The sequence below is a fragment of the Lampetra fluviatilis genome, chromosome 35, assembly GCF_964198595.1.
Source record: "Lampetra fluviatilis chromosome 35, kcLamFluv1.1, whole genome shotgun sequence".
Lineage (NCBI taxonomy): Eukaryota > Metazoa > Chordata > Hyperoartia > Petromyzontiformes > Petromyzontidae > Lampetra > Lampetra fluviatilis.
Window position 1 is genome coordinate 9,079,967 of NC_136309.1, and position 19,411 is coordinate 9,099,377.

Below are 19,411 nucleotides of genomic sequence, written 5' to 3' on the forward strand. Positions count from 1 at the left end.
ATATTTCCTCATCACTGAAATGGAAAGACCCGTGAAAAAACAATAATTTCGAGGTACTGGGTCATTCCCATAATGCCCTGAGGCTCATTCCCAAACTGTGACGTGTGAGTGCAAAAAGGCCCTCTTTTGTGCCAAGGGCAGCAGTTTCAGAAATAAAACACACAGCCAAACGTGACGGGGGTTAACCGCTGCTTACCCGAAAGGAATATGGGCTTGTCTTCTGTGCGTGCCTTTTCAAAGGCTTCCTCTCCCCAGGGATACCTGATGGACAGCGAACACAATGAATGCTTCATTGTTTATTAATATAAGTAACTAAAGGCACTTAACAACACACATGCAAGCACGAATACAAGTGTGATGATTAGGCATTTAAGAATCTTTCCTCAAAAGCGAACACCTCTGTCAAAATGATTTATTGGCATATTTATTATTTAAAAGCATCCATTTCTGACAACGTTTTTGTCTGGTGGGACATACATTTCAGATAGATGGATGCTGATTGAACATTTAGCCATCCATGCATGTGTTAAATTGTGTGTTTTACGAAGATACCGATTTGTGTATTCGTGTCTTACAGAGAGATCGAGGGCCAGACGACACATGCACGTGGTGCGCTGTGTACGTGTTAATTATGAGTCTTCCGCGCTGCGAGGCCACTGCTAAATGTTGACTCACCAATCTCTTGGTATAATCTAGCAGCATGAACGATGACATCAATGGCAATTATAAGGTCCAACACGTACAAACTGTATAGAGAGATCTTTCTGTAAATCGATCTATGTGCATCTATCAGCAAATCCAAGCATGCTTAGTTGGCCTGTGATGACACGCAGATCTGAGATAGACAATGATAGACAAAATTAAACAAAAACTGAAAAGTGCACAAAGACGCATGTAGAGGTGTGCACTTTGAATTACATGCAGAGACAGAAAACGCATGCATCAGAAAACATATGCATATTAAATAATTCTAATACATTTTTACATTGTGCATTTCATTGAATAAGATTTAAAAAGTGCTGTACAAAGCAATAAAATTAGGGTAAACAGATTGCGCCAAATCATTGGTATAGTGCTCCAAAAGCAATGGTACAGAAGGTATCACATTGTTAAAGAAAAGTAAGTGGGCTTTATATGGGCTTGGGCAGGAAACGTCACGAGAAGGGATGATGGTTGATGGTCGAGAACTACGATGGAGTGGAAGTCAAAATTCAAAACCATCAAAACGAAGTCGACTGTGAAGTTGGAGTGATTAAATCAACTCGTGGGTACGAGCTCCAAGGATTTCTGCATCATGAGATTGTGAGGAATGAAAATGGCTTGGGGAGGCTTTCAGCCAGCAGTGGATCAATCATATCTAATGATACATTTTATTATTACCTTTGTTTGCCCAGGAAGCATTTAAAGAACTACAGCGCATCTACCCCCCCACCCCCCTTCTCGCTCCTTCTTCTCTAAAATCACCACGTTCCTGAGCGTTACCCCTACGTGAGCAGGGCAGTAAGCCCAATCGCCCTTCCCTCCCCCTACCCATGGGCACCTGGCCTCGGTCTATCATCTGCCGAATAATTGCACCCCTTTCCCCGATCGCTAGTGCTTTGTAAATGGCTCTTCATCAAAAATAGAAAGAAAAAAACTGCAGTGCGGTGCAGTACGAATCTTCTTGAAGCCGTGTAAAATAAGAAATAGATCGGTGCTGACGATGACCTCACCAGTCGACGGGGTTGTGCGCGTGCTGCTGCAAGTACGGAGACTTCTCCAGCGCCAGCCGATTGCTGTGCCGCGGGGGGGAGCCTGCGGAGGTGTGCGCGCCGCCCGTTGCCATGCCCCTCAGAAGGCTTGGGCGCGGATTCCTGTGGGCCACACGGCATCGCCAGCTCATTGGGCAAAGGTATTGAGACAGAATAAAAAAGAGCGCATGTGACAAAGTGTGCTGCTGGGCACTGCAGTCTACCGAAGCAGAAAATGCCAGCCGCAAACGTGCTTGGAAAATGCAATACTCATCACGTTGGCAATTCAATTGCTATTGCAGAGTTCTTATTTCAAAGGTTCCCAGATGATTTTCCATGAGAATGTCTTGCTGCCATCCATCCAGTAAATGCTTGCTATTGTAGTGAGCGACTTCCAAGACTTCGTGTAGAGGGCTTCTTATATATTCTCACACTTTAAGCACAATCCTGGGCGATACATCTATGTAACGTTCTACATAGCTACACATAGCTGACCCTTCCACACAACCCCATCGTCGGCGTCCAACTACACAGCTGTCTGATTAGCGCAGCGACGATGAGAGCCTTGCAGAAGATCGACCAAGTGGCCAGACGATGAAGAGGGATGACGGCTAGCAGCGACACAGCCAGGACCCAGGATCCGCAACAGCACCGAATCTCTGGTTTGGTCCCCCTGAAATACACCCCGGCGTGGCCAAGCCCCGCCTCTGGCCACGCCCCCTTCCAGAACCTTCGAGCAGGTTCCCGGAGCTTCCCAACTGACTCCGCCTTTCACCTTTACCCTAGATACGCCCCCCTCATAAATAGACATTATGTAACATGCCCATAACCGCAATTACCCCTTCAGGCTGACAGGTGGCACCCTGTCATTACACTATCAAAAGAACCCGATGTACTACTCTTTTAGTGATATAAAATGATGCTTTACTAAAGATGCAAGTAACATTGGAAGATTACTTTTCTTATCAGATCAAATGAACCAAGTCACACTAAAAAGTTGCCCTTTCGCTTTCCCTTCACTCATTCTATTTGAAGAAAAAAACACGTGACAGCAATAAAAAAATAGCATCACAGAAGGGCATGTACCCAACAACATAAACTCTAAACACAGTTAAGACTGAAACACACGCAACAATGAATTACAATCTTGTGATCACCATTCACAGCAATGCAAAATATTCATGTACTGTATTATATTTGACTGTACTTCGATTGCATTTCGGTTTGTTTGGCCTTCGTTTTAACTTTACTAAAGGTTCACCCTCTCGTAGTAGCTGAAGCTTGTCGAGACCTCAATGGCACTCGAATAGAGCTAGCGCTGGAATTTTCCTGCAAATCACTTTTTATTTCCCAACCATCGAGTACAAATATATTTTTTAACACACTGCACACCCTACACATGTTTATAGTCTAGGCTCTCAATGGGTAATTACACTAATACATACTTATTCATCCTAATCGTTAGCGTGATAACTGCCATGCAATGTTTTCCTTGCCTAATTAAGTTGGCAAACATTCTTTACAAATGTTAAAAAAGAGGATACTTTCCAAAATATATCATTGCAGTATTATAGGGATATACAGGATGTGTTAGTTATTTGACCATTCTTCACCGTGTTGGTCAGTATGTGGATATCGTGAAGGAGGGAACCCAGGACTTGTTCATATATCACTCAACACTGTTAACTGTGGCTAGGAATCAAACTCCCATCACATGGTTAACAGTGCAGTGCGCTTAACCGTTGTGCCACGAGTCCAACCCCAAGCACAATGGTGAAGATTTAAATATCCATTAAAACATAGCCACTTGTAGACTAACAATTATAACTACTATGTTATTAAATATAGCTGCACCTTTTATATGAGTGCCCTGTATACGGGGCCCTTGACTATACAAGCAGGTTAACTCCACAAGGAATCAGCAATTATGCTAAGTGACAATTGTGTTTTTTTACTTAATTGGGTCACCCCTACACTCTCATTTATATTCAATGATGCACTTACGGCTAATTAGTATGGCATATGTACTATTACTGTTCTGCGTCAGCATTTTAATTGTACCTCGAACAAATATCCATGAAGAACAAGCAACAAGGAAAACACAAATCAGAAAAAATATCCTACATTTTAAGTAAGACAAGAATGGGGCGGACGGGCACATTTATCAAGGCACATTATTGTAATTTATGACAACTTTTGGGGATGGAATGTAAGGCAATGCACCTGAAGGAACAAATATGGTATAACATGAGATTATGACATATTCTTATTTATCTACGCGTTGCTGACATACATAAAAACAGACGCGCTTATTATACGCACACATACACCCCCATACCAAGGAAAAGATCCACATTTAGTCGTCAGAGTCTGTTTGGGAAAAGTGCCATCACTGAACAGTTATTAAGGTCACAATAGCAGCATACAGGGTGGTGGCGTAAACAGCACCATGCCCTTCCAACCACCTTTGTCTCCCAAGTCCTGAAGTTTACGCCCTGCACTAGATACTCATTTAAGTAAATTAACCTCGAGCTATGGGTGGACAACCTGCGGCCTGTTTTAAAGTGCTCGATAAAACCACATTTGCAAATGTGATCTGTAACTTTGACCCTCACCCATGTATCGAAAGTTACATTTTAATGCGGAAAAAAACACGCGAGGTGCGTCCTGCATTTGGGATGTTTGGTCAATTTCATTTGAATAAATGTTTGATGAAAAGTGGATAACACACTTTTTTTTACGATTCTCAAGGGTTGTGTGTTAATAATGCCAGAAACTCAACAAGTCATATACAAAGGTATCTCTAGGGTGTGTTAATGGTTTAGTGTTATTGCCAGAGGCCCAGTCAGATTAGGGCACATTTATGATTCTTTGAGTTGTTATTGCCTGATGCTTACACAGCCACATTAGCACGGTTGGCAACGTACGGTGCTAAATAAGTTCAACAACGTGCAATTAACACATCCTGGGGACTTTAGCTCTCTGAGCGTCTGACAACACCATCGGCCATGATCAAGCCACTGCTAGATTAAAACATCGCTTAACGCCGATATAACGATCCACTCCCCCACCCCCTTGCACTCGATCTGATTGAGTCACTCAATCTCCTGGGTGATTGTCTTCTCGGTGGTAATGGCAGATGTTCATATTGCCAGCCTAAGAACTGCTTTTGTTGTTGTTCAATGCGTCGTCCTTAGCTCCCGCACCTCCTGTTCGCGCGGTTGGCTACGTACGGTGCGAAAGAAGCTCCACATACACACGTGAGGCAACCTCGATGATAATCGAGACGTTTCAAGTAACGTTCTCCTTGGCTTAACATTGCCAGTGGACTCTAGTAGAATCCTAGAGATGCCTTTGGGCAGGGCTCTCCGAGCTTGACATCATCGCGGAAGACCTAAAAACAACAACTCCCTGGGGGGAGGAGACACCCATCGCCGTGATGATATTTCTGGCCTTCATCCAGCAGTGGAAACTGACCCGCGGCTAACGACAATGACTTTCGGGCATCCCGACGTGAAGCGTAGACCACTTAAAAGGTGCAAAAAAGCGAGAGGTCGTGACCCACCGCTGTGTTCTCGCCTCCTTACTGCCCCCGGGCGCGGGCCGGGAGGCACCGGCGAGCGTTGCCGCCTCGGCCGGGGAAGGCACCACCCGACCCGGCAGCGCCACTATCCGAGCACCGGTACGGAGCGTAGGGCCCGCGACCGCGCTCGCAAGCCTTCTGAGCCACGACAACATCGCTGGTGACGTTCTCCAATGTAACAATTAAAAATGTATTGATTGACGGTGTTCACGACGATCAGACTCCCACTCGCGTGTGTTCGCTATAAATATGAGACAATCGTGATACAGTACAAGCGCGGCCTTGCAGCAAACCGCGCGTCCGGCGAGTACTACAACATTGGTGAAACCCGTACACGGCAGTGCACTAACGGCGTTGACAATTGTTTAGCCTTGCTACGATAATGTTTTTAAGTCCTGCCTACATTTTAGGCAAGACTTAACGACTTCAATCGAGATACGGCTATCACGGTGCAGCACTGCTGCTGCTGACTGTGCGAATACGTCCACTGCACTGCACCATTTACACGCCTCTAAGTGTATTCAACTTTGAAATAAAACAATGTTGCGTTACGCGTTTACAGCAACAACAAAATATGCGTTTCACAGGAGCACCCCCTCCCAGCGAGCCTCGCGAACGAATGCAGTTTGCGTCGAGGTGTTTTTTTTGTAACTTAAAAATTCACGTTTTGGCAGTATAAATTAGACGTGCCGTGGTGTGTGTCCATTGCGCAATACGAACCTTGCCCGCTGCGTTACCGTAACGACCAGAGCGGTGCGCACGCTGTGCGGTTCAGTACGGTACTTATATATATAGCTTGCGTGGTGGGGGGGACAGCTGATTTCACATCGTGTTTACAATGTGTCATCAGCAGCAGCAGCAGCCGTGGTCCATCCACTGCTGGATGAAGGGCTCCCAAAGTGACTGTCACCTTTCACGGTCTCAATAATGATCAGCAGCCGTGGTTGGATGATTTTCTCTCAAAGTGACTGTCACCTTTCACGGTCTCAATAATCAGCAGCAGCCATGGTCCATCCACTGCTGGATGAAGTTTTCCCAAAGTGACTGTCATCTTTCACGGTCTCAATACTCATCAGCAGCCGTGGCCCATCCACTGCTGGATGATTTTTTCCCAAAGTGACTGTCACCTTTCACGGTCTCAATAATCATCAGCAGCCGTGGTCCATCCACTGCTGGATGAAGGGCTCTCCAAGTGACTGCCATCTTTCACGGTCTCAATAATCATCAGCAGCCGTGGCCCATCCACTGCTGGATGAAGGTCTCCCCAAGTGACTGCCATCTTTCACGGTCTCAATAATCATCAGCAGCCGTGATCCATCCACTGCTGGATGAAGGTCTCCCCAAGTGACTGCCATCTTTCACGGTCTCAATAATCATCAGCAGCCATGGTCCATCCACTACTGGATGATTTTATCCAAAGTGACTGCCATCTTTCACGGTCTCAATAATCATCAGCAGCCATGGTCCATCCACTGCTGGATGAAGTTTTCCCAAAATGACTGCCATCTTTCACGGTCTCAATAATCATCAGCAGCCGTGGCCCATCCACTGCTGGATGATTTTTTCCCAAAGTGACTGCCATCTTTCACGGTCTCAATAATCATCAGCAGCCATGGTCCATCCACTGCTGGATGAAGTTTTCCCAAAGTGACTGCCATCCTTCACGGTCTCAATACTCATCAGCAGCCGTGGTCCATCCACTGCTGGATGATTTTCTCCCAAAGTGACTGTCATCTTTCACGGTCTCAATAATCATCAGCAGCCGTAGTCCATCCACTGCTGGATGAAGGGCTCTCCAAGTGACTGCCATCTTTCACGGTCTCAATAATCATCAGCAGCCATGGTCCATCCACTGCTGGATGAAGTTTTCCCAAAGTGACTGCCATCTTTCACGGTCTCAATACTCATCAGCAGCCGTGGTCCATCCACTGCTGGATGATTTTCTCCCCAAGTGACTGCCATCTTTCACGGTCTCAATAATCATCAGCAGCCGTGGTCCATCCACTGCTGGATGATTTTCTCCAAAGTGACTGCCATCTTTCATGGTCTCAATAATCATCAGCAGCCATTGTCCATTCACTCCTGGATGATTGTCTCCCTAAGTCGTCATCATCTCTCACGATCATCGTCAGGATGAAGACCTTCCCAAGCTGTTCGCCGCCTCACACGATCCCGAAACGTAATAACCCACCTCTAGCACCTGCACACATGTGCTGATTTCATTGCTCCATCTTACCCGGTAGGTAGACGGACTCTTGGACGCGTTCTCGCTTTTAACTGCCACTCTGTTATGATTCTTCACCATCGTCAATTATCTCGAGCCATGGACGCTTCCTGCCCAAGCCAATATTACATAGTGCATCGTCCACCACAGGACATGATATGTCGTTCAACTACATTCTATTTACTGTGTTTATTCTCTGACAACAAAATATGAATTCGTCCACAAATTGTAATCAGAATATATAACATTTGTAGCTTTTGGCCAAAATTGTCAGTACAGACACCACCACCCCGAAATCTACCGACTAAATTTAGTAATTAATAATAACAAGTAATACCTCCCCAAATGCAACTTACGTAGGATCATGAGAGGTGGATGCGGCCTGGGGCCTTCATGCAGCAGTAGATTTATTATGGCTGATGATGATAAATGATAAATACAAATTGTGTTGTTTTTTATTGTACTGCTGACTTCCTAGAAAGTGGTGTTCATTTGCTAATGGACTGGCCACTGGCCTGGATATATCCAAACAAGTATATGTATATATATTTTTTTTCACAAACGATTATCGTCGTACTTGATATTCTCGTGGTATCGCTTAGTAAGCTGCTGATAGCCCTTTCACTTTTTACAACAGAATAGATTTTTGCTGAGCCACCACCACTAGGGATTCTGGGATTGTAATTCTAGGCTTCCACCCCCCCCCCCCCCCATTGTTTCAAATAAAATTCACACGTAAAGAATTTTACATTCAGCTCGGTCATGAGCGAACACAATTGCATACACAGCACTATACATATCAAGACCAAACGGTTAAATCAGTAAGACTCCCCCCCCCCACCACCACACTTAAAATCGTTGGGAAATACAAGTATACAAGAAACTGAGGCAAACCCCAAGAAACTAAGAGGGAAACTCGTGTTAGTAGATGCACAGAAACGTTAAACTCTCACACAGCAGGCAAAGACGAGTCTACTTTTGGAGAAGAGGGGTCCGGTTACTGAATTAGTTTACGTAGCAGCAATAGGCTCATGTGAACCACTCAGTAAATACACTCCGAGTAAAACACATTCCTGCAAAGGGAGCTGGTAGGAACGTTGGGTTGCTCGGTCAATGGTCAAGGTCAACGGCGGCGTGGTGTATTCCGCAAATATGCCCGACTGTGAGGGCGGGCACAAGCCGGCGTGAGTAGGTTACACGTTGAGTTTTATAAGGGCATCACGGGGGGACCAGCCCCTCCCCACCCAGCTCCATCCCTCCCACTCCCCACCCAGCCCCACCCAGCCCCTCCCCACCCTCCCCACCCAGCCCCTCCCCATCCTCCCTTCCCCACCCAGCCCCTCCCCACCCAGTCCCTCCCTCTCCACCCAGCCCCTCCCTGCACGATGAACACAATAATCCCCTGTGGGCTGGTGTAACCAAGGAGGTTCGTACCAGTATTAAATGTAACAAATAATCTTGGATCGTTGTGATTCGTTTCCCTGCTGTTCTCTCACAACGAGGCTGTGACTGTGAGCAATGACAACACTTTTTTGAGCCGACCCTTAACACGAGAACCTGAACCATTTACAGCTGCTGCCAGTGCTAATTTGGTTTTTTTAATTTAAACAAGTAAATAAAAACAAACAACATGCAAACCTAATGCACGGCTGTGATACACTCAACATTGTATCAAGGGTAATACTTGAGACTCAAGGGTAATCCTTGAGACTTGGTGTGAATGACAGTAATTTCTCACTGATAGATTTCCCGGGTCGCTGGTAGACTGCAGCAGACACGTGACTCGTGGGCATATCCATGGCGAGAGCTGTCCTGGACATATTTCCAGGGTAACCCATTCGGAGAGAGTCGGTTCAAATTAATGTAGCCCAGTCATTGTTCTTAGCTTAATTCAGTCATTGGGAATCGTGGTAGTTTTAAAACAACTTGCATAATTAGCAATCATACAACTAATTTTAAATTAAGTCAACAGTCTTCATCATGATGTTATTACGATTTATACAACATTAACGTGTATTTAACATGGGTTACTAAAATAAAATAAAACAATGAGTGCAATGAATGTATATGGTAAACATTGATAATGAGAGTCAAATAAATACTGTAGTCCATTCGTAAACATTTTTATTTTAATATAATACAGTAAGTATTCAAAGCATTAAAATTACCTATAGTAATGGCTTGCAATATTGGTGAGAAAATCTGGTAGGAATACTGCTATGGTTAGCACACTGGACTTGCTATCCAAAGGCTGCCAGTTAGAATTTCATCTCCTTGCAGGGCAGTTGAAATAATGCACACGATCCTTAAATCCCTTCGCCAAGATGAGCACACCACATTGTGTGGTGGGGAAACGTGTGGGATACTCCCACCTCCTCCAGGACGCCTGGTCAGTGTGAAATAATAAGCCATATAACCACTATAGTGGGGCTCTTTAGAGCTCCCTCGAGTGGAAGCCTTTCCGCTAGCAGTGGCATGAGCGAGTGATTTCAGGGCTGCACCTTTCAACTTGTTATGCTCCTTGGTGGAATCCCAAGACGAGGGTACATGTGTGGTGGTGGTATTGAAACGCGCGCACACCAGCTCCAGTTAACTGCCATTACTTATCTGTGCGGGGCGGTTGTGATATCCCTAGCCGGGACCCCGCTCGGGGGGAGGGGGCTGGGGGATGTGTGTGATCCCACAGAACCCCGCCCCTCGGTGGGGAATTGTATAAAAGGCGAGACCCTGAGAGAGAGAAGTCAGTTGGAACAAGCTGAAGACGAAGAACCAGCTGAAGGCTGAAGTCCAGCTAGCTAGACCCTGGGACTCCTTTGACCCACTGTCCTTCTAAGGACCGGGCAGAGCAAGCCAGTGGTGCGACCCAGAGCCTCGGAGCCGATGTCTTTGTAAGGACCGGCTTCGTGTGGCTGGTGGTCGAGACCTGTGCCTTGGATGGGCCAGGTCAGGGAGTCCCTTGAGAGTAGTCGAGTCAGAGTGGGAATACCTCCCCTGAGAGTAGCGGGTGAAGAGGCCGTTACCTCTTTGAGTGTGAAGCTGTAATAAATACGTGTTGCCTCTACTTCAACCGTCGCTGTCGTCACGTGCCCACTACACATGCATGCACAACGAGTTGCATTGAAATTATAATGGGGATACACTTCCCAGACGCTGATAGAATCTAAATTGCAAACACAATGAAATACGACCCTTTTGAACAACACCAACAACCCGTTTGCACGTTGGACCGAAATATGTCATGGAAAACCACGTTATAACCTCCGAAAGCTAATGCACAATTTTGTCCAACAAAGTTGGATTTCGATGCTCTTAAAAATAGGATTTCATTGGCTTGACAATGGTTAAGTTCAAGTTTTTAAGTAAAATTTTTTAACCCGTTTCGAACTTAAGATACCACAATTGTCTCGTTTGAAAGAGTGATCTGGGCCATTAGTTTGGCAGTAGGGGGTGATTATCGCTTTGTGTATAATCCCAAACTAGTAATTTGTGGGATTTTTTTCTATTTTGCCAAATTTGGACACTGGATAACTATGAGATGATTTCTGAATTGTGGGTGACAAAGTTTTTTGTTTGCATTCTAAGCACGATCGTTGATAAGCAATTAGCATGATTGATGGGAACCAGCAAACAGTGAAATAAAAACAATTCACAAAATATGTAAGGCTATTATTAAACTTAGATCGGAATATGTGCTTGACATTTGGAAACGTTAGATATAAATAATGTAAATGTATTTATTTTGAATATGATGTACAGGGTGTCCACAACGGTGTCATCCATTATTAAGTTATTTACACAAACTTTGTTGAGAGAACGTTTGACACACAGGCTGAAAAGTTAGGACATTCTCAGTTAAGCGACTCAGCCTGGAACCCATAGCTCAGCCCCCCATCCATTGTCCATCTCATGACATCACAATTAATAACGCAATGCGCATCATAGGCGTAACACTGAAACCAACACACACTCCATGGCTCCCCGTTCTGGTGAACATTCTGCCACCAAGTATCCGCAGAGACGTGCAAACTGCAAGGGTGGTTACACGTTTTATTGCCAACGACAACCACCTATGAAAAATAATAATATGCTTGACCATTTCTGGAAATACAAATAGCAAATAGATACCTTTTGCAAGGAATTAAGTCTGCATTAACCGCACGTACTTGTGGTGAACATGCAAACAAACTCTGATAATAGATGTATTGTCTTTGAAACTGATTGACCTACACCGGACAAAGCATATATTGCCAGAAAGGGTAAAACCTTTTCATAATTTTTAATACTTTGATACTGGCAAAAAGGTCCCACAAGACGCCCCCACAACATTTACAATTCTAGTGGGTTTATTCTACAACACAGCGATGTGCTGAACTAGTAACGAATTGCCATGTTTCATTTATATGACAAACCTTACTAGTTGGCTGTCGGGTGGTGGCGGGTTTAACGACACATTTATGTTTACGCGATCTAACCAAAAGAAACCGCTATATTATGGATACTATCGGTCGCGAAAGCCTACGTGTTAAACATTACATTGTCTATGGAGCGCAGATTCACATTCCTGTCAGTGGAGCCACAGTCAGAGTTGGGAAGAGATTTGTCACCAATCCCCTCTCCAATGGCCTAGCCATTGTATGAGCTTTGCACAGAGCTCGCGTTACATGCCATGCTATTGTAAATTATAGAGCGGACAAGCAGTACCAGGTCCAAATTGTCGGGCAAAATGGCAAACTGATTTATAATTGTTAATGTTTTTTGTTGAACGATACCGTTATTGACACCACACATATGCGTGTATGGCTAATGGTATATTACATATGATACGATTGAACACTAGTTCAAAAGTTAAAAAAAACATTCGCAGACGATATCCCTCTATATTTACTACTATATTTACCCAAGAATGTCAGTGTGTAACGCGCGTGACGTCACTCGACTTTGACCAGCCCTCCTCATTAATAAGCATGAACAGATTACGTCCTCCACATGGACCTGCCCCTCATTAATAATCATGAGCTGCTGACGTCACTCCACATCGATCAGCCCCCCTCATTAATAATCATGAACAGGTGATGTCCTCCAAATGGACACCCCCCCTCCATTAATAATTATAATTAGCGGGTAACATCACCCTACATGGGGGGGCAAGGCGCCTCCTCCCCCCTCTTCAGCGTCAACTTATAACCATCACTACAAAGGCAGAACCCTCACGTCACGCGATCTCCATAACGCTATTGAGATGTAGAACTAAAAAGGACATCATGATGAACAAGGGATTATAACCTTTCAATGAGATAAGTCTGTGTCACCGCGGCCTTACAAATTGCACACGAATGGATACAATGAATATCACGTCGCAGTCTGCTTTTTGCTTGCAAGTTTCAGATTTACTGCAATACACCCATCCTTGGACGGGCAAAAGTAATATTTTACCCAACCCTTTGGCTCCACAGCCTTTTGGGAATGCATACTTTCACCGGCACTGATTCAATGCAAGTGTAGTGTAGCACAAGTCGGAGACGAGGTAGTTGCAGGAGGCACCTTTTATTGTAACACCTTTCGGCCGTTCACACACAGGATTGCCTCCTTCTCGCTCCCGTTGCCGTACAGCCCGGCCTAGACACAACCCTAACCACGTTTGCACCGACGGCGTCGACCGAGACAGCCGAGAACTGTCCGGCTGTGCAATTATCGAGTCAAGGCAACAGCGATGAAGGCGGCGAAGACGACAACGACGGCGATACGAGTCCACTCCCAGAACTGGTAGCCCAGAGCTCTTTTTCTCCGCTGCTTTTATTCTACTCGGCACGGCGTGGTTCCACCCTGGCTCCACCCTGACCGCGCCTCCCTTCTCGAACCCACTAGCGGGTTCCAGGGGCTTCCCAATAAGGTCTTCCGTGACCCTTGCCCCAGTTCCTCCGCCCTGCCAGCACACACGCCGTGTATATGCTCGACGGCGTGTGCGCTAACTGTCCACGGGAGTTGCTGCTGCTGGACAGCAGTCGGCGCTATGTCACTACACAACCCATGCTGATGAACTGCCAGGCGTGTATAGGCAAGGGCCCTCTTTGTACGATATTTTATCTACTATTTTTATTTCATCAGGTAAGGCCCACTGAGCGATATAGCTCTTTTTTGGAAGTGACCTGTCCACGAATGATAGAAGTGGCTGATCACGTGGACATTTATAGCAGCCAAATACTCTAAACGCATGTTGATTCTAAATTAAATGTGGAGGGGAAAACCGGATGATCTGGAGAAATATCCATACGGCCGTGGAGAGAATATGCAAGCTCCAAATATACAGCCATCAGGGTTGTGATCGAACCCACGACCCCTGTATATCAGGCAAGCTAGTTAACATCTCGCCACCACGGTGCCCCTTTTAGGACCCATATACATATTATACGAAACACAATATAATTATGAGCTTCGATTTAAAGCTTTCGTGACTGCAGGGATTCATCTTCTTGGTTCTTTCGGTAAAGTCACGTAGAAGGGAAGTAATAAAATAATAAAAATAAAACATAATAAAATAAAATAATTCTCACGACGTTTCGGCTACAACGCAAGCAGCCGTCTTCAGGTGAAGAATGAGACACTACCAAGCTAGGAGCTTATATATAAGCTGGGTTGGAGGTGGAAGAGCGCCTTAACAAAAAGAATGTGCATATGAAGAGGAATTTAGCATATTCATGGGAAATGCGTAGGAGGTGGGTGGGGGGGGGGTTTCAAAGTCATATTCTGCCCATGCATTATGCAGGATCAGCAGCACCAAGGGGGGGTGCAGGGAGTAGCATTAACAAAGGAAAGGAATGTTAATGATATGTAGCTGCAGTTACTAAACAACCACGTAGGAAACTAAAGTATAAACTACATAAAAAACTAAAGTTTAAACGATGGCAGCTATACAAAAATAAAAAGAGACCCCACCAACAGCCTCGTCACTAAAACCAACAAAATCATTTCTGATTCAACCGCATTATTTGATCAGACCAAACAGTTCTCGTTGAAACCTGCTGCAGCCAGGCCACCAAGATTATACGGCTTGCCAAAGATACATAAAGAAGATACACCTCTTCGTCCCATTGTCTCTACTATCAACTCCCCCACCTATAAATTGGCTCGTTTTTTGTCTGAAATCCTACGGCCTTTCACTGGAAAAACCACCTCTGCGGTACTAAACTCTACTGACCTGGTATCGACAATCAAGGGGATTGCCCTGTCCCCAGACGACCTGCTTGTCAGTTTTGATGTGGTTTCCTTATTCACCAAGGTTCCTGTACCTGACACCATCGCAATCATTGAAGACTTGGTTCATCAAGGACTGAATGCTGGGGTACCCCCCCTGGTGAGACACTGCTTAACCAATACATACTTATTCTCAGGTTTTTTCGGTAAAGTCACGTAGGTAAAAACATTAAAATTAATGAAAGTAAAATAAAACACAATAAAATTCACGACGTTTCGGAGGCAACACAAGTCTCCGTCATCAGGTGGGACCGTCACAGCCGAATTAGCTGCATCAAGTGAAGCAGTGATTCAAGATGTAATCCCTTATAAGCAAGTTGAAGGGAGGTGGAGAGGGGGGGGAGCTTATCAGGCTGTGGTAGCCAATGAATGGAAACGTATCGGGAGGGAGGAGGAGCGGTGATCAAAGACTGCACGCAGTGCTCAACACAATGAATGGAGACGTGTCGGGACGGAGGGCGAGCGGCGATCAAAGACTGCACGCAGTGCTCAACACAATGAATGGAGACGCGCCGGGACGGAGGGCGAGCGGTGATCAAAGACATCACGTAGTGCTCAACACAATGAATGGAAACGTGGCGAGCGGTGATCAAAGAACAATGAAGAGATTACTGTTAAACACTGTGGATGTTAACACTCGGTGAAGTAAATTAAAATAGTGCCTGTCAGATAAGATGGTCCAAAAAGTGTAATTAAGTCTTTTTTGCGTGGTTAATAACATCTTTCCAGTGATTACTGAGTTTGTACCCATCATCACGGTTGAAATTATGTCTGTGTTTGTATATTTGTATGGCTTCGTGTACAAACCTTTGATGGTAGCCCGGAGGTTTGCAGAGAACCTTGGTCTCGGAAAAGACAATTTCATGAGAGCCCGCCGAGTTGTAGCAATGATCGGCAACGGCCGAAGAATCAGTTCTGCCGTGTTTCAGATCTGACTTGTGCTCGCGGACACGATCAGCAACATGACGTTTTGTTTCTCCAATGTAGCAATCACCACAAATGCAACTCAATTTGTAGACTCCAGGATACTGTAAGTCAGGAACGACATCCTTCACAGATGGAATCAGATCACGGATTTTATGCACTGTACTGTAAAATCCGTGATCTGATTCCATCTGTGAAGGATGTCGTTCCTGACTTACAGTATCCTGGAGTCTACAAATTGAGTTGCATTTGTGGTGATTGCTACATTGGAGAAACAAAACGTCATGTTGCTGATCGTGTCCGCGAGCACAAGTCAGATCTGAAACACGGCAGAACTGATTCTTCGGCCGTTGCCGATCATTGCTACAACTCGGCGGGCTCTCATGAAATTGTCTTTTCCGAGACCAAGGTTCTCTGCAAACCTCCGGGCTACCATCAAAGGTTTGTACACGAAGCCATACAAATATACAAACACAGACATAATTTCAACCGTGATGATGGGTACAAACTCAGTAATCACTGGAAAGATGTTATTAACCACGCAAAAAAGACTTAATTACACTTTTTGGACCATCTTATCTGACAGGCACTATTTTAATTTACTTCACCGAGTGTTAACATCCACAGTGTTTAACAGTAATCTCTTCATTGTTCTTTGATCACCGCTCGCCACGTTTCCATTCATTGTGTTGAGCACTACGTGATGTCTTTGATCACCGCTCGCCCTCCGTCCCGGCGCGTCTCCATTCATTGTGTTGAGCACTGCGTGCAGTCTTTGATCGCCGCTCGCCCTCCGTCCCGACACGTCTCCATTCATTGTGTTGAGCACTGCGTGCAGTCTTTGATCACCGCTCCTCCTCCCTCCCGATACGTTTCCATTCATTGGCTACCACAGCCTGATAAGCTCCCCCCCCTCTCCACCTCCCTTCAACTTGCTTATAAGGGATTACATCTTGAATCACTGCTTCACTTGATGCAGCTAATTCGGCTGTGACGGTCCCACCTGATGACGGAGACTTGTGTTGCCTCCGAAACGTCGTGAATTTTATTTTGTTTTATTTTACTTTCATTAATTTTAATGTTTTTACCTACGTGACTTTACCGAAAAAACCTGAGAATATGAATCATTGCAGTCACGAAAGCTTCAAATCTAGAATCAATACATACTTCACCTGGAATGAAACTTTCTACAAGCAAACTGAGGGCACCCCAATGGGCTCCCCCCTATCTCCGGTTGTAGCCAACATCTTCATGGAGAAATTTGAGATGGACGCCATCCAGACTGCCACTCTACGCCCGACCTTATGGAAGAGGTACGTAGACGACACTTTTGTCATCTGGCCACATGGCCGGCCTGCTCTAGACCAATTTCTCGACCACATCAATTCCATACACCCAGCCATCAGATTCACCATGGAAGTCGAAAAAGATGGCAAGCTACCCTTTTTGGATGTCCTAATCAAAAGGAGACCTGATGGTTCAACGAGCCACTCTGTCTACAGGAAAGCCACCCATACGGATGCTTACCTAAAACCGAATTACCACCACCATCCATCCCAGAAGAATTCCCTCATCAAGACTCTATATCATAGAGCCCAATGCATCTCCGACCATGAACACATTTCCAGTGAACTCAAACACGTACGCCAAGCTCTTAAGGCTAATGGTTACTCCGACTACACAATCCGCAAAGCCATCACTCCAACCATCAAGAAGGATCCTGTTGAGGAGCCTTTCAAGACCATCACCTTACCCTACATTGCTGGGGTCACAAAAAAGATATCCAAAATCCTGATTAAACACAAGATCCAGGTCCGATTCAACACAGTACATAAAATCCGTGATCTGGTACCGTCTGTAAAAGATGTGGTTCCAGACATACAGTACCCTGGCGTCTACAAACTAAGTTGCCTCTGTGGTAGCAGTTACATTGGGGAAACCAAACGACATGTCTCAGACCGCATCCGTGAACATAAAGCTGACCTGAAACACGGTAGGACAAACACCTCAGCCGTGGCAGATCACTGTTACAACTCAGTGGGCTCACATGACATTGACTTCTCCAAGACAGAGGTTCTCTGCAAGCCATCTGGCTATCATGAGAGATTCGTTCATGAGGCGATCCACATATACAAACACAGAGACAATTTTAACCGAGAAGATGGATTCTGGCTTAGCAATCATTGGAAGGACGTAATAAACCATTTCGATACACATTAGGGTGGGTAGAATAATACATAGTGTTATATTAAAATGTATAAGGTATAGGGTGGTTTATAGCAATACAGTATATAATTTAATGTTGGGTCTATCTATGGCAGTATATAGTACGGTATATGCTCGTGTGATGTAAGAGAATAAAGTTTAGATGGAAGCATATTATATAATTTTTACGACGTAGAAGTGTAATGTATTACTTGCTGTTAGTAACTCAGCTTATTGTAGAGTATAGTAAGTATACTGATGGTGCTATGCAGTTTAAACTTTAGTTTTTTATGTAGTTTATACTTTAGTTTTCTACGTGGTTGTTTAGTAACTGCAGCTACATATCATTAACATTCCTTTCCTTTGTTAATGCTACTCCCTGCACCCCCCCTTGGTGCTGCTGATCCTGCATAATGCATGGGCAGAATATGACTTTGAAACCCCCCCCACCAACCTCCTACGCATTTCCCATGAATATGCTAAATTCCTCTTCATACGCACATTCTTTTTGTTAAGGCGCTCTTCCACCTCCTACTCAGCTTATATATAAGCTCCTAGCTTGGTAGTGTCTCATTCTTCACCTGAAGACGGCTGCTTGCGTTGTAGCCGAAACGTCGTGAGAATTATTTTATTTTATTATGTTTTATTTTTATTATTTTATTACTTCCCTTCTACGTGACTTTACCGAAAGAACCAAGAAGATAATTATGAGCGTTGTGGAGAATATAAATAACAAAATAGACAAGCAAGACAATACCTCTTTTTCATATATCTTTCTCCCTACATGAATAGAAAAAAAATGTTGCAGTCATCATTCATTCAATGGTTTAAACTTCTAACGTGGCGAGTATTCACTCAGAGGCTGAGGAGGAACCAGAGACAAACGGGAAGGCGGTAGCAGCAGCCACTTGGCGAGCCGGCACCAGCAATTGCCACAGTTCTTGCGGTCCCCTATATATTAAGATGTTATCAGTCAATTAATGGGTGTTGACATGTGGGAGCAAACCAGACGATCCGGAGAAGATCCATCGAGTACTATGGGTTATCCCATACGGACGGAACAGACAAAGTCCACACTTGCTGTACTGCCTTCTCCTGGCAAGCCAGGGTTTGGGCACCTCCTTGACGCACACGGCAAGGGCCGGGAGGGAGTTTCGCAACATTGGAGTCATCCACCAACCCTCGCTGCTGCCTCCACAGTGCCGGATTACAGGCCACGTGCGCCACCGCCGCCCGGCTATTTTACTTATGGGAGAGTTTGTTGCGATTAAAAACACAAAGCAACGCCTTTTCCCAAGGGATTCCAAGTTTACTGGGGAAACGAACATTCGTGCAGCCGCTCGGGAGATTTGCCCTCGGATCGTAAGCACAGAGCAACTGGGAATAGGAGAACATCACTAATCTGAACACGTTGTTGCACACCGGCTTATTTAAAGTGAGTAAAAAAGTTTAAATTTGCACTACTTTTATTTTTAAGTTGGCCTACCGATTACA

At 45.0% G+C, this 19,411-nt stretch overlaps 1 protein-coding gene across 4 annotated transcripts in view; it reads right to left on the reverse strand.

Annotated features, from left to right (window-relative positions):
- Nucleotides 1–19,411, reverse strand: part of SPATA20 (spermatogenesis associated 20) — a 108,792-nt gene that overhangs the window by 86,218 nt on the left and 3,163 nt on the right. The window contains exons 1-3 of one of the 4 annotated variants that reach the window (XM_078872904.1): nucleotides 6,034–6,075; nucleotides 1,713–1,853; nucleotides 197–261 (exon numbers count right to left, since the gene is read on the reverse strand). In XM_078872904.1, the coding sequence (XP_078729030.1) occupies nucleotides 197–261; nucleotides 1,713–1,825 (178 nt within the window). In that variant the 5' untranslated portion in view covers nucleotides 1,826–1,853; nucleotides 6,034–6,075. Of the gene's footprint in view, nucleotides 1–196; nucleotides 262–1,712; nucleotides 1,854–4,068; nucleotides 4,096–5,295; nucleotides 5,543–6,033; nucleotides 6,076–19,411 lie in introns of those variants that run through there. The other 3 variants (XM_078872903.1, XM_078872906.1, XM_078872905.1) reach the window with 3 other exon arrangements.